The sequence below is a fragment of the Nyctereutes procyonoides genome, unplaced genomic scaffold (assembly GCF_905146905.1).
Source record: "Nyctereutes procyonoides isolate TBG_1078 unplaced genomic scaffold, NYPRO_anot_genome, whole genome shotgun sequence".
In the NCBI taxonomy this organism is placed as follows: Eukaryota; Metazoa; Chordata; class Mammalia; order Carnivora; family Canidae; genus Nyctereutes; species Nyctereutes procyonoides.
This window is the reverse complement of record NW_026575133.1, coordinates 32,868,201-32,882,082: the sequence shown is the minus strand read 5'-3', so window position 1 is coordinate 32,882,082 and position 13,882 is coordinate 32,868,201. Positions and strand designations below refer to the sequence as shown.

The window sequence follows — 13,882 nt, the reverse complement described above, 5'->3', positions numbered from 1 at the left end:
GGAGGAAGCGGGCTCGGGGAGGGGCTGAGGAGTGTCCTGGCACCGACCCCTGCCTCTGGGTCTTGGGCCTGAGGGCAGGAGGGGCACAGGGAGGGCGGGCCCAGGACCCCGGGGCCTGGTGAGCCACCCTGAGGAGACTCTGGGCCCCGTGTGGTTGCTGCTCTGAGGGTGTCGGTCAGGCCTGCGCAGACCCTCATCGTGTCCCCCACGCCCGGGGCTGGCCAGAGAGTGGTCGGCCTGAGTGCACCCACTCTAAACTGGCTCTGGGTGTCACCACTTCCAGGCAGCCTGGGGCGACTCCCGGGTGCCGTCCAGGGCCACCACGACCAGCGCAGTCAGGGGCTCGAGCTCACGGTGGCCCCAGGGGGCAGCTCACCTGCTGCCTGCACCTGCAGAGCCCACAGGCCCGCTTCCATACAGGCCAGATGCGGGGCTGCCAGGGGGCACCCCAGACCTCTGCGGGGCTCCACCTGAGGCCCAGATGCAGCCTCATCCACGTTTGGTGGACAAGGAGGCCGCGCTGGCAGTGGGCACTCAGGGTGGCTGGGGTCCGCCGCTCTCCCTCTTGTCGTCTGGGAGGCTGGCGGTCCTGGCCTGTCCCTTGGCCCCAGCGTGAGCTCGGGCACACGCCTGCACGTCCCCGCTGCAGCCTCCCCGTGTGCGCCTGGCGCCCGGTCGTGGGGCCGCAGTGAGGAGGGCACCGCGTGGGGAGGACGCAGCCCGGTCCTGGCCCGGGCGCCGGGGTGTGCGGGCCTCACCCCAGTGTGCCCAGCGCCGTGAGGGCAGCGACCTCAGGGAAGGGGCCTGGCCGTCACCTGACTGCAAACGCAGCGTTGCTCCCAGAGTCACACGAAAAGGAGAAGCGCTGTGGGCCGAGCCGCCTCCTGACGGCCGCCTGAACCTCGGCGGAGGCCAACCAGAGGCCCCGCTCCAGGCTATTTTAAGCGCGGACTTAAAAAGTAAAAGCAGCTGTGAAGTGAAAAGTTTTAGGAACATTTCCATTTCCTGCAGCGATGGCGCGCAGAGCCCGGCCCGCGGCCCGGCGGCAGGGTCCCCTGCGGCAGAGGCGAGGCGTCCAGGCCTGCGCCAGCCGGGCCGGCTTCGGGGATCGCCCGCCCGGCCTCGGGCCGCCGCCGGGTCTGTGGGTCGAGGTTCCGGTGACTCATCCGGGTGGGTGGCGCAGGGCAAAGGCCGCAGCGGGCGTGGCCCCGGGCGCAGCACAGGCGGGGGAGGAGCGGACGACGCCCGGCCCTGACCCGCCCAGACCCAGCCCTGTGGGGGGCCCCTCCATCGGCCCCCTCAGTCCTAGGCTGGGGACACCCAGCAGGGTGGTCACGCAGGTGGCTCTCCACCTCCTGGTCTGCATCCTCGGTCTCCCTCTCCCTCTGTGCGCCCCTCGCCCCCCGCCGGAAGGCCCCCTGGCAGGCCTGGCTGTGTCCAGCGTCGTCGATGGGGCTGCACCTGCACACAGAGCACAGGGCCCGGCGTAGGGGCCGCCCCCAGCAGGAGCGTCCGGAGGCGGGCGGTGTCTGGGTCTGAAGGGCTCCTGCAGGTGCACCCCCGGGCGTTCCCACCCGCCCTGCTCACAGGGGGCGCCCAACAGGTGGGACCCTTGAAGGCCTCTCTCCCTACGGGTCACTGCTCCTGGGCCAGGGACAGTCCTGCCTCCAGCCCCGGGCTGACCTGTCTCGGGCCTGACTGTTGGCTTCTTGACTCTCGTGGGGAGCGGGCTCCTCTGTCCCATCCCGACCCAGGGCGCCCAGAGGGACCTGGACGTGGTCTGCTCCCAGGACCGGGGCCCCATCCTGGGGAGGGACGCGCAGCACTCACGGCCTGGTGGGCAGCTGCCGGCCACGTCCTGGGGAATCCAAGCACCACCACAGCCATGGGGGCCGGCCCCCCAGGAGAGAGGAGGGAGGGAGGGAGGGAGGGAGGGAGGGAGGGAGGGAGGGAGGGGACCACAGACATCCCAGGGCTCTGGTCCTAACGTGGGGCTTCTAGAAATGAATCAAGTGCAGGGAGGGAGGCAGTGAGTCTGCAGGTCCCCGGGGGTGTTACCTCGTCCATGTCCTCCCTGCTCTCCAGGCTGCTGTGCAGAGCCCCCCGCCCCCGACAGTTGCAGGGGAGCCCAGCCACCCTCCATCCTTCTTCCCTGGGGGCACCCGGCGCCCGTGCTCCAGCCCTGCACGACGCAGTGAGGGGCGGCTGCTGCTGCTGACGGTGCCGGGGGGCGGAGGGCCCATGGAGGACGCCCTCCAGCTGGCAGCAATGGCTGTCGGCCCCCCTGTCTTCTCTCCATCGCCGCCACCCACCTGGGATGTGAGTGTGCGGAGGCCAGACCCGGCCTGGGCTGCACAAATGCCTGGCTCCCATCACCGCAAATCAGATGTCTGCTCTCAAAGGTCAGCTCTTACTTTGAGCAAAGAGATAAATGTGGATCTTTATTTCCCCATTAGGGTGGCGTGGGCACCCGCTGCCCCGTTTACCCGTGGCCCTCCTCAGCCCTGACTCCGCAGCCACGCTCCCTCTGGGGCCGGGCACCCCTCTCTCCTGAAGCAAGTGCTCAGCCAGCTCACCTGTGTGCACCTGTGTCCCCCGCAAGCCAGGTCCAGACTTGGACTCCAGCACCAAGGGGCCGTCCATCAGCCTGGGGCGTCATCTCCACTCGGCCCCGATGCCGGCGGCTCACATGCGGTGGCATCACTTTCGGGGTCACTGAGTCTGCGGGCCCTGGTGAAGGGGCCATACCCGTTCCCCGGCCTCTGCCGCACGGTAGGTTCCAGCCGGGGGAGCGAGTCCGAGGGGCCCAGGGCTCCGGGTGTGGAGCGGGACACCTGGGAAGGTCAGAGCCCCAGCTGGAAATCGGGTGCAAGATTCCTGCTTTTTTCTTGGCTTCCTGGGAAATTCGGCCCGTTAGTGACGTGCGACGGCGGGTGGAGGGGACACCCGCAGGCGGCTGCACTAGCGGGTGACGTCAGCAGTGCACCTGCACCGTGGGCAGCTTCAGGCCCCTGGGTGGACTGGTCCCCAGTGACCGACCGGCGTCCCGGCAGCCGGGGACTGCAGCTGGGTGCCTATGCGCCACGGCGGCAGCTGCCCAGCTCCTCGGGTCAGCTGCTTGTCAGCGCTCACAGGACTACACGGTTTCCCCCGAAGATCTGTCCCCTGAGGGGGTTCCGGGGAGCGCTTGCTGCCTAGAGAGAAGGCTCCACGTTCTCCCCACGTGCGCAGCCCCGGGGAGTGGGTGCTGGGGACCCTGGTCCTGGAGACCTCGGGGGGCTGTGCGACCCCGACAGGTGAGCCCTGGCTCATGTCCTTCCAGCCCATGAATCACCTTTTCAGGAGGAAAGGGCTTGTCTTCGCCATAGGTCTGGAGGCCAGCATGGCAGTGGCTCCTTCTGGCCTGGGGGGAGCGCCTGCAAAGGCCCCACTGCGGGTCAGAGCTGAGCACGTGGCCCTCCCGGGCCTGGCCGGCCTTGCTCCCTCCTCCGGAAGCCCCAAGGGACCGGGTCCCTGCACTTGAGGGTGGAGTCCCAGCCTCGCTGAGTGGCTACTGGGTGCTCGCGGTGCTCAGGGACGCCTCTGCTTTGGGCTGAGCCCCGTGGGTGACTGGATGACGCTGATGCTGTCGGGTGCCCCATGAGCCGGCACCCCTCTGGGCGTCACGGGTCATCCCCAGCCTAAGTGCCACTTTGACGATCCAAGTGAGGCGCCGTCCTGGTTGGTGTGGGTAGGTCACGGCGCCCGCCCCCAGCCCGGGACAGCCGGGCGCAGAGCGCTCACTCGGGAAGTTCCTGTTTCCCTAGGGGCTTCCTGAGGCCGGGCCCCCGCCCCGTGGCGCTCACCCGGAGAGGGAGTGGGTGGCTCTGCCCCAGGACGTCCGCTTGCCCGCGCGAAGTCCAGAAGTTAGCTAGTGCTGGCACAGCTTCTTGCCCTGCTGCTGCGTGGAGCCGCTTTACCACGAGAGGTGACCCCACGCGGGAGGAAGACCCCACACGGCAGCGGCAGGCCTGCCCCTGGGGCCAGCTCTCCCCCAACGGTCTCTGGCCCTGGAGGCCGCTGGGGTTGAGGCCCCGGCTGGAGGCTGCTGGCTGGGTCTGAAGTCCTGGGTCGCGTGGGGGGCAGGGGGCTGGAGTGGGTGGAGGGCCCTGCACGCCTGCCCGGGGGCAGTGTCCCGTCCGGGAGCTCGGGGTTAACTGGAGAGTTTCTGAGGGAGCCTGAGCTCCCCCGGAGCAGCACCCAGGGGCCACCTGCCTCCTCAGCAGCAGGATGACCAACCCGAGGGCCATGATGTCACACGAACGAACGGCTCAAGTCACCTGGAGAGGAAGCCTGACGGCTGTTTTTCCCATGGAAACAGACCCCTGCTCCCCCCACAGGCTCTGAGGATGTGACCTCTCTCCTCGGGAAACCAAAACGACCTCTGGGGACAGGTGCGGGGCCAGCTTCCCAGGCTGCGGGCTGGACAGCAAGGTAGAAGGACCCCCTACTGGTCCTGAAATTCTGAATCCTTCTCCCACAAGGGGCCACGTTTTCATTCGGGCCCCACATCCCGGGCTCTGCAGGGGGCACCCCGGCCTGTGTGAAGGGCCAGGAGCTGCCACGGGGCCACCATGGGTGCCAGGATTAGGCTGTCTGGGTGGGAGGGGGGTGGGGGGCTCCACCCCTGGGCCCGGGGAGGGGGTGGGCTTCCGTGTCCAGGGCTGGGGGGCCAGGTAGCGCTGCCTGCCGCCCGACCCTTCTCTTCCAGGGGCTCTGAGAGGCGGACCCCCCCACCCCCCCCAAGGGGCTCCATCCGGCCTAATAATAACTGCGGGCCTGGCCCCAGGGGCCGGCTATTTTTAGAGCCCCTAACCCAGCCCCCACGTGACTCAGCAAGACCTCAGCCGGGATGAGAAAGTCGGAGGGTGGCCCGGGGCCAGGGTGCTCAGGCGGCCGCGGGCAGTGGGGGCCCCCCCCAGCCGGGAGGTGAGGAGCCCTCCCGCCGCCCCCTCCGCGCCGGCTCCGCCCCCAGCCGAGCATGGAAAATCTGATGTCAGAATTCCAGCATTGGCAAGGAATGCGGCTGACCTTCACCTCCCGGAGCCAGAGCCCAGGCTCCCCCCCAGGCCCCCAGGGGCCCTGGGACTGCCGCCCCTTCCCCTGTCTGACCTCCAGTGCGGCCCTGGCCCCACCGGCCCAGGGGGGCTCTCCGGGCACGGAGCCCCCCCCAAGGCACCCCCCGGTGTGTCCCAGGCTGGTCCCGCTCCAGGCTGGCCCTGCCCCCGCAGGCCCGGACGTGTGGGTGGCCCGCCAGGCCATTTGTTCCAGGAAGGGTTTCCAGAGCGGCTCCCCCAGGCTGGGTGGCGAACCCCTGCCCGGCTCCGGGCTCCCGGCTCCCCGCACTGCCTGCAGTGCTGAGGCCCCTGGTCCTGTCCACACCTCAAGGAGTGTCGGCAGGATGTGGGGAGGGTGGTGGGACCAGCAAGAGAGCAGTGTACATGCATGTGAGCACGCTCGTGTGTTACGGCATGTGCACGTGAGTGTATGCACGTCTGTACACGCGTGTGCTCGTGTCTCGTGCATGCACATGTATGCAAACGTGTCCTTGTGGGCACGGGCACACGAGCATAGGTGTATGGGTACACATGTGCATGCCAGACGCTCTGTGTGTGAGACACGTGTGTTCACATGTACACAAAAGTACGTGTGTGTGTGCACACGTGCATATGTAGGAGCTTTGCTCCCTTGGAAGTACGCGGAGTTCCCGCAGCACCTTCTGGTCAAGTGGAGGCACGCCGACAGCTGTTCCCGCCTGCTGCCCGGTCCCTTCCCCCCAGTGGGAGCTGTGCCCCCAGCTAAGGGAGAGGACGGGGTGAGGGCGAGGTCTGTGGGGACCTGGGTCTCTGGGCGGGGAGAGATCCCTGTGCATTGGGGCCCCCTGAAGAATCAGGGAGACACTGAGGAGCTGTGGGGGGGATGCCCTCGGGGAGGATCCCAGCCGGAGAGGGCAGGTCCTACGAGGCCTGGCCCCCCTTTCCTGGCAGGTCCGTGGCTTTGGGCCGCCCTACAGCCGGCAGGGAAGGGCAGCAGCCTGGCGTGCGCAGCCTCCCGCGCCCCGGGGGCCTGCTAGTGTCCCGGCCCCTCCTGCTCGCTCTTCCCAGGCACCCCCGGTGCCCAGCTGCGGTCCAGCTGTGAGGCATCTGTTGTTTATTCCCCAGAAAGCCAACGTGCCGGCGTTCACCTTGGACGCACAGCCTTTGGGTCGGCCGCTGTTTGTTTTCTCTGCTCGGAGCGTCAGGACGCGGACTATTTAGGGACGGTGTTGCTTCCCAAAGATGGATAATGACAGTAATTACACCTGGCCCGTCCTGCGTCTTCCGGCCCCACGTCTGTCTTCAATGAAGTAAAGAAGAATTAAAAGCCATTTTCTGGAATGAAAGCATTTTGCTGTTTTTCATTAACTTCGGGATCACCCAGGAAAGGTTTTCCCGGACAGGATACGGCTACCCGCCCGTCACAGGCTTCCTCTTCAGGTCCCGCTACGACCCCAGAAGCCCACCGCACGTGGGGAGCCAGGCCGTCCAGTCCTCGTGCGAGGCCGGGCCGGGTTCCTGCCGGCTGGTGGCATCAAGCGGGGGTCCCCTGCCCTCTGCTGGCCCCATGCTGCCTGCAGCCTCCCGCTCAGGAGCGCCAGCCTGGGCACACCAGGAGCCTGCAAGGCCCTCTCGGCCGTGGGGCTGCTCTGAGGCAGCTGTGCTGGTTCCCAAGAGCCCCCCGAGGCTCTCGCCCCCCCCAAAAAAATTCAGGATGCGGTGGACGGCAGGGGACGTCCCCTTGGTGCATGTGGATCCTGCCTGGGGGCCCCCACGGGGGCTCAGGGCCAGGCCAGTGGGAGCCAAGGGCACAGGGCCTGGGACAAAGGTGATCGGAGGACAGAGGACCCCTAGACGTGGGCCCCCCCAGGCTCCCTGCTGCAGCCTTTGTGGGACAGGGTGCTGCACCCCCTGGGAACAGAGGAAAACCAGTCCCCAGTCCTACGGGGGTGGACACGGATGGCCTCCTGCGTGCCCACACGTGCACCTGCACACAAATACGCCCACGACAGACACACACACGCTAGCCACATGCATGCACACACACCACACACACGCACAGAGCACACATCCCAGAGCCCATACGCCGGTCCTGTGTAAGGGAAGTGAAATGGCTCCCCTCCGACAACAACATGAAAGCACTAATCTTTGGACAGGAAGGAAACTGAGGCAGCCCAGGAGTCCGAGCCGGAGGAGGAGCGGGGCTTCCGTGAGCCAAGAGCAGGGGCGGCAGGGGCGCGCATGGGGCGGGGGAAGTGTGGCTCCCCGGCTCCGAGTGCCAGGCTGCGGGTGTTGGTGTGCAGGAGCTGCGGGTGCCGAGCCACGTCTGCAGGAGCGTGTCCGTGTTGAGAGAGAATCACGCACCAGCTGCCGGGTTTGGACACGTGAAGGGAGTCGAGACCTTCGGCGGCACGGTTGAAGTGACCGTGTTACAGAATGCCGGGTGTCACGTGAAGAATGCACTTGTTGGTGAGCGTGTGTCACATCTTCCTCGAATTTGCTCATGTACCGGACCTCGTGAAACCTCAAGCCTCCCAGAATATGTTTCTGTAGCGGCCACGCTTTTCCACCTCGATGAAATACGCTGGAAGGGAACGACAGGTACGACAAGGACCCTACACGTCTGGCTGCGTGGGGCGCGTGCACGAGCCTGTGGCTTCCCTGACGGCCAATGGCCGGGGGACACAGGACGGCCTCTCCTCAGGCTGGGCCGGGCAGCCCTCCTGGCTTGCCTGGAGACCCCAGCCACTAGGAAGGAAAGCAGATCCCCCCTATAGCAGGGCACGCTCAGATACTGGGACATCGTGGAATTGCTGGTGCTACCTGTTAATGGTTATGGGACGTGTCAACTTCTCTTCCCAGACCCAAACTGGGAGGTCTTCGATGTTGTCCTTGGGAGGAAGCGCGAGCATCTGAGCATTTCTCAACTATATCAATTTTGAAAGCAAACTGGGGGGAAGAACTAAGTATCTTGTAAGCAAAAACTAAAGAATTAGAAAAACGATCAAAACTGATCAGTACATCCAACTCCCGCTCCGTGGAAAGGAATGGCAACAAAGAAAGAGATCGGTGGCAAACAGAATCTGGAAAAAGAGCAAAAATGGAAATAAGCAAAATCGTATAACAAAAGACACACAGTTAATGCATGAAAATCCCAACAAAAATAATTTTATAAAATATAAGTTAACAGGGGATCCCTGGATGGCTCAGCGGCTGAGCATCTGCCTTCAGCCCAGGGCGTAATCCTGGAGACCCGGGATCGAGTCCTGCATCGGGCTCCCCACATGGAGCCTGCTTCTCCCTCTGCCTGAGTCTCTGCCTCTTGCTCTCTCTGTGTCTCTCATGAATAAATAAATGAAATCTTTTATATATATATATATATATATATATATATATATATATATATATGTCAACAAAATGGCCTCAAGAAGCATGAGAAAATAGAACACTCATGGGAGAAATTGAGGAAGACACAAGAAAATGGACACAGTCCATGCTCATGGATTGAAGAATAAATATTGTTAAAACGCCTTGCTAGCCAGAGCCATCTACACCGTCCATTCAATCTCTGTCAAAATGCCATCAACTTATTTCACAGAGGTGGAACAAATAATCCTAAAGTTTATCTAGAACCAGAAAAGACCCCGAGCATCCAAAGGAATGTTGAAAAAGAAAGCCAGAGCCGGGGGCATCACAGTGCCGGATTTCAGGGTGTACTACGAAGCTGTGGTCATCAAGACAGTGTGGTCCTGGCACAAGAACAGACACAGAGATCAATGGAACAGAGCAGAGAACCCAGACGCGGACCCTCAACTCTGCGGTCAACTCATCTTCAACAAAGCAGAAAGGAATATCCACTGGAACAAGGACAGTCCCTTCAACAAATGGTGCTGGGAACACTGGCCAGCCAGGGGCAGGAGGATGAAACTGGACCGTTTCCTCACACCGCACACAAAGATAGACTCAAAATGGGTGAAAGACCTAAATGTGAGACAGGGGTCCAAGAAAATCCCAGAGGAGAACACAGGCAGCGACCTCTGTGACCTTGGGCACAGCAACTTCTTGCAAGACACATCTTTACTGGCAGGGGAAACAGAAGCAAAAATGAACTGTTGGGACTTCATCGAGATAAAAAGCTTCTGCACAGCAAAGGAAATAGTCACGAAACCAGAAGACAACTGACAGGATGGGAGAAGATATTTGCAAATGTCTTATCAGATCAAGGGCTAGGATCCAAGATCTATAAAGAACTTATCCAACTCAACACCCAAGACAGAAACAATCCAGTCATGAAATGGGCAGAAGACGGAGGAGGACATAGACGCGGCCACCAAGCACGTGGGAACGTGCTCCACATCACGTGTCCTCAAGGAAATAGAGATCAAAACCACGATGAGATCCCACCTCACCCCAGTGGGAATGGGGAGAATAAGACAGGAAGCAGCCGGTGTTGGCGAGGATGTGGAGGAAGGGGAGCCTCCTGCACTGCCGCTGGGGATGTGACCTGGTGCAGCCCCTCTGGACAACACCGGGGAGGTTCCTCAAAGAGTTAAACAATGACCTGCCCTACGACCCGGCAATTGCCCTGCTGGGGATTCACCCCAAAGATACAGATGCAGCGAAACGCATGGGTCACTGACCTCTGCCTCCGAGACTGACAGTACATGTTAATTAATTGAATTTAAATCTAAAAAAATTTAAAAAGCAGCACAAGAAAAACTATACGGGCCGATCAATGACTACAGAAGACTTTCGAAAGACGTGTGGGGGACCGTCCGTTCATTCTACGAGGTCGGGCCGCCCGAGGAGCCCCAGCCCCGCGGAGGTCTGTGCCCACGGACACGCCGGGGCTGCCCCAGACGTGCTTGTGAGAAGCAGCAGCTTTTCTCCTTCGTGGGAAGTGCGCTCGGGACCCCGGGGACGACCCCCAGGACCCAGCCTCCCGCGTGTCGCGTGTGCTCAGCTGTGCCTGCAGGCTGGGAGAAGCGAGCATGTGACGTGCCTTCCAGAGGGTTTTTGTTGCACATGTGACACTTGCGTGAAAAATGACTTTTTTCCATCTCTCGTTCCAGAACATGAGCGCTTCCCGTCCGCTGGAAGGGCTCCATCTGTCCAGCGGTCCGGCATCCTCGGTTCAGCCACAGGCCCTGCGCGGCCAGGAGCCGACGGACGCTGCACGCTCGGCGGGGCTCACGCACGCCTGCTGCGGGGGGGGGGGCCGCGGCCGGGAAGCCCAGGCTGCCGTCATGGGGCGCCCACCTCCCAGGGCCCTCGGGGCCTCCCGGCCTTCCCTAAGCCCCTGCAGATCCCCGTCTGGATCCGTCCGTGGGCCCAGGACCATCCGGGAATGACAGGCCCACTCAAGCCATCAGGCTGTACCCCGCAGGGCCGGGGGTGCCGACCCGGGAGCGAGCCGGAGCCCAAGAGGCCCCGGGGGCTGGGGGGGTCACTGGCAGATGTGCGGGGGCAGGGGGGACCTCTGGCAGGCTCGCAGGCCCAGTGTCCCCAGAGCAGCTGCCCCCGGGCACCCGCTGAAGCCCGCGGCCATCGCTCTGCGGCCTCTTTCTGGGAGTTTCCACAGGAGCCCCTGCTCCTTCGCCCAGCGTCTGACGGCCCCTCTGGGATGTGTTTTAATATCCTCGCCAAATTGAAATGTGAGCCACCTACTTACAATCAGAGCACTCGGCGCGGGACGAGCTCCCTTGATCTTGGGAAGGACGGTTCCGTCGCTCCCTTGAAGGCACGTCTGCGTCCGCGTCAGGACAGGGCCGGGGGCTCTGGGGCCAGGATGGGAGCTGCCGAGTCCCAGGGGCCGCCCGAGGACGGGCTGAGGCCCACTTGGAGGCGCGGTCCCCCATGTCCGGTCGCACGCGAGAGCTCCTCCCGGCCCGGCCTGCGTCCTGGCCCGCCGTCCTTCCAGGACCCCGAGGGCCAGCGGGAGGCCAGCTGCCTCCAGAGGGTGCCCGGACGGACCCCACGACTCAGCTCTGTCGCAGCACCGAGTGGCCCCTGTGCAGATGCAGGCCCCTCCTCGGTCCGGGGGGACACTGGGTTGGGGGACTTTTCCCGGGCCGGTCCCTCCAGGTACGAGCTCATGGCTAAGGATGCTCCCCTCACCCCCCGGGTGCAGGGCATGAGGGTCACAGGGGCTCATCTGGCAGTGCAGCTCCGGGGGCACATGTCACCACCGCCCGGACCTCGCCGGGCCCTCTCCGCTCATGCACCCTTATAGGGCTCCCGCAGGACTTCGTGGGCCAGCGGGGTTTGAGGAGGAACCAAGTGTGTTGGGTGGTGGGGACTCAACCTGGGGCCTCCGTGGGATGCGCTTGGGGTGCACGATCCGCCCCCACAGGCCCCTCTGTTCCATCTCCTGCACTAACCAGCCCGAACACAGCGGCTACCTTTAGCCTTTGGGGAGCCAACCCCCAGGGATATCGGACCATTCACCATTTTTATCAAAGATCCAAGAATGTCCACCAAGAACAAGTTCCGACTGTGTCTGAAGGCCGGGGATGTTTCCAGAAGGGGCACAGACCGTGCGCTCCCTCTGCCACCTGCCAGCAGGGATGCAAAGAGCCCCGCATCTGGGAGGCCCCCGGGAGGTGCAGGTGGGGCTCGCAGGACAGCTCCTGGGGAACCCGGGTCCGAGGGAGGGAACAGCCAGGGGCAGAGGGACATTCACGTGCCGGGGGGTCGGGGTGCTGACCGGCTGGGCGCTCCGGGCCGCAGGGCCACTGGAGCTGCCTGGGTCTCGGCCTGGCCCGGGCCTGTGTCCTGCGCTGACCAGTCCTGGGTAGGCCCAGCCGGGGACGCGGGGCAGCACATCTCCCCGGAAATGTCCGCTGCTTGGGAGCTGCTGTTCTGGGGCCTCAGGCCGTGGTTACAGGTCACCCGGGCGCGTGGCTGGGGTGCGCCCCTCCCTGTGTCCGCTGGCCGAGCTGCTCCTGCCGCTCCTGTGGGACGTGCCTCTGTCACCCCGACCCGGGCCTCGGCTGGGCCTTCCCGGGGGGGGTGCGCGGGGCCGTCCAGAGCCCACCCGACCGCGGGGTGGGCCGGCACCAGGGCTCAGAGGCGGGGGAATGACAGCGCGTCGCCACGGTGGCGGCAGGGACCCTCCGGGCCGGTGAGGAAGGCTGCGGGAGACCCGCCGCGGACGTCGGGCCGGAGCCGCTGCAGCCCTGGCCTGAGAGCAGCTGCCCTGGAAACCGCCCGGCCTGAGGCCTGAGGGGCGCGCAGGGGGCAGGAGCCTGGGGGCCGCAGGACGGTGCCGAGGCCCTTCGCTGTGTTGTAACAGGAGAGGGACGAAGCCCGAAGCCCCCGCGCCCCCGCCCGGGCCGTGTGGGGATGCGGGACCAGGTCTCCTCGGCCTGAAGACGCCTGGAAACAGGGTCTGGGCAGATCCTTAAAGCTGACCTTACAAGTCATCCTCACCAGAGATTGATCTAAAAAGAGATTTCCTTTGTCATTGACTCATCTTGGCCTACATTCCGTGGGAAATTTCCACAGCTTCTCGCCCGACAGGAGCGCCGCGGAGTCCCGCGCGGGGTGTGGGCGCCCGTGGGGCAGCGAAGCTCCCAGGGGGCGGGTGGGGGCCGCGGGGGGCTGCGGGGCGGCTCGGAGACGCGGTCCTGGCGGGGGCCCAGCCCTCGCCCACGTTGGCCTGTAGAAATGTCTTCCGAGAACCCCCCCCCCCCGCTGGGCTGTTCCTGTTTTTCCAAAGCTTTCCTGAGGCCGAGCTCACGCACTTACACTTCACCCGTGAGCGCACCGTGCGGCGGCTTGGCGTGCCCGCGGGGACGTGGGGCTGCTCACACAGGCAACGCGAGGACACTTCCTGACCTCGGGGGATCCCGCTCCCGACTCGACCTGCCCCCCACCCCGAGCAGCCACGCGTCGGCGCCTCCGATGCGCGGGGGAGTTCACGGGATTGGAACAGCCGATGCGGGGGCCCCTGTCTCCACGCCCCTCTGAGTGGGGGCGGCCTGCGTCTGGGGGACGGACGCTCAAGTCTTCCTCTGAGTTCCAAGAATGAGTTCAGCTCCGGGGCGTTACGGAAGACCTGCTTCTCTGCACGAGGTCAGAGGCCGGGGTGCAGGGGACACCGGACCACAGACGCCCGGGCCCTGCGGAGGCCTTGATGCCTGCGGGACCTCGCCCTCCCCGCTGGGTGCTGGCTCCCCGGTCCCTTGTCCCCCCGGGGAGGGGCAGCCGCCTTCCCTTAGCAAACGTCCCGGCTGTTGGTGGCTCTTCCCAAGCTCCGAGGCCCACACCAAGCTGCCCCGGCTCCGGCCCCGGCCCCAAGCCCTGCCGTCCTGCCCTGGGCCTCCTGCTCTCGGCTCTGCTCCCCTGGAGGAAAAGCTAGCTCACGAGCCGGTGCACACAGCCCACAAAGCCACTAGCCAGGCACATGGCAACCACAGGACATTTCAGCAGCTGAGTTGTGAGGTCCAAACAGACGGGGGGAAAAAAAAGATATTTTAACCAACTCTTTATGTTTAAATAATTTCAGAGCCAAAGAGATCAATGCGCAGCCTGTGCTTGGACGACCAGGGTCACCAGGGCGGGGAGGCCAGGCGTGTGTGGACGGGCCACCCTGGGAGGAGCCCCACAGCAGGCCTCGATGACAGGGGTCCCGCTGCCTCCCAGCACGCAGGCTCGGCACCATCAGCAGTGGGAAGAGGCATAGCTAAGTATAGAAATGTTTTCAGAGAATCAAACCCAAAGTGTTAATTTAAATTGTTATTTTTTCTTGTCCACAATTTGCTGGTTTCAGTTAGAAAGCTTCAGAGAACAGATGGACAGACGTG

At 64.2% G+C, this 13,882-nt stretch overlaps 2 protein-coding genes across 2 annotated transcripts; both read left to right on the top strand.

Moving 5' to 3' along the window:
- The first annotated feature begins 1,978 nt into the window (after positions 1–1,978).
- On the top strand, positions 1,979–4,362 carry LOC129523410 (uncharacterized). Its single transcript, XM_055346324.1, has 2 exons — positions 1,979–2,402; positions 2,607–4,362. The coding sequence occupies exons 1-2, from the start codon at positions 2,242–2,244 to the stop codon at positions 3,196–3,198; spliced, it is 753 nt and encodes a 250-aa protein (XP_055202299.1). The 5' UTR covers positions 1,979–2,241; the 3' UTR covers positions 3,199–4,362.
- Positions 4,363–5,020: 658 nt separating this feature from the next.
- On the top strand, positions 5,021–6,728 carry LOC129523136 (uncharacterized). The gene is made up of 3 exons (XM_055345757.1): positions 5,021–5,865; positions 6,201–6,369; positions 6,516–6,728. The coding sequence occupies exons 1-3, from the start codon at positions 5,021–5,023 to the stop codon at positions 6,726–6,728; spliced, it is 1,227 nt and encodes a 408-aa protein (XP_055201732.1).
- Positions 6,729–13,882: the final 7,154 nt, after the last annotated feature.

Bases quoted from the DNA above. Each gene is read 5' to 3' on its own strand.
- LOC129523136 (XM_055345757.1), top strand. From the start codon at position 5,021: ATGGAAAATCTGATGTCAGAATTCCAGCATTGGCAAGGAATGCGGCTG. The intron at 5,866-6,200 runs GTCTGTGGGGAC...TTTATTCCCCAG, and splicing joins GAGGACGGGGTGAGGGCGAG to AAAGCCAACGTGCCGGCGTT. The intron at 6,370-6,515 runs GTCTGTCTTCAA...CTTCCTCTTCAG, and splicing joins CCTGCGTCTTCCGGCCCCAC to GTCCCGCTACGACCCCAGAA.
- LOC129523410 (XM_055346324.1), top strand. From the start codon at position 2,242: ATGGAGGACGCCCTCCAGCTGGCAGCAATGGCTGTCGGCCCCCCTGTC. The intron at 2,403-2,606 runs GTCAGCTCTTAC...CCCGCAAGCCAG, and splicing joins TCAGATGTCTGCTCTCAAAG to GTCCAGACTTGGACTCCAGC.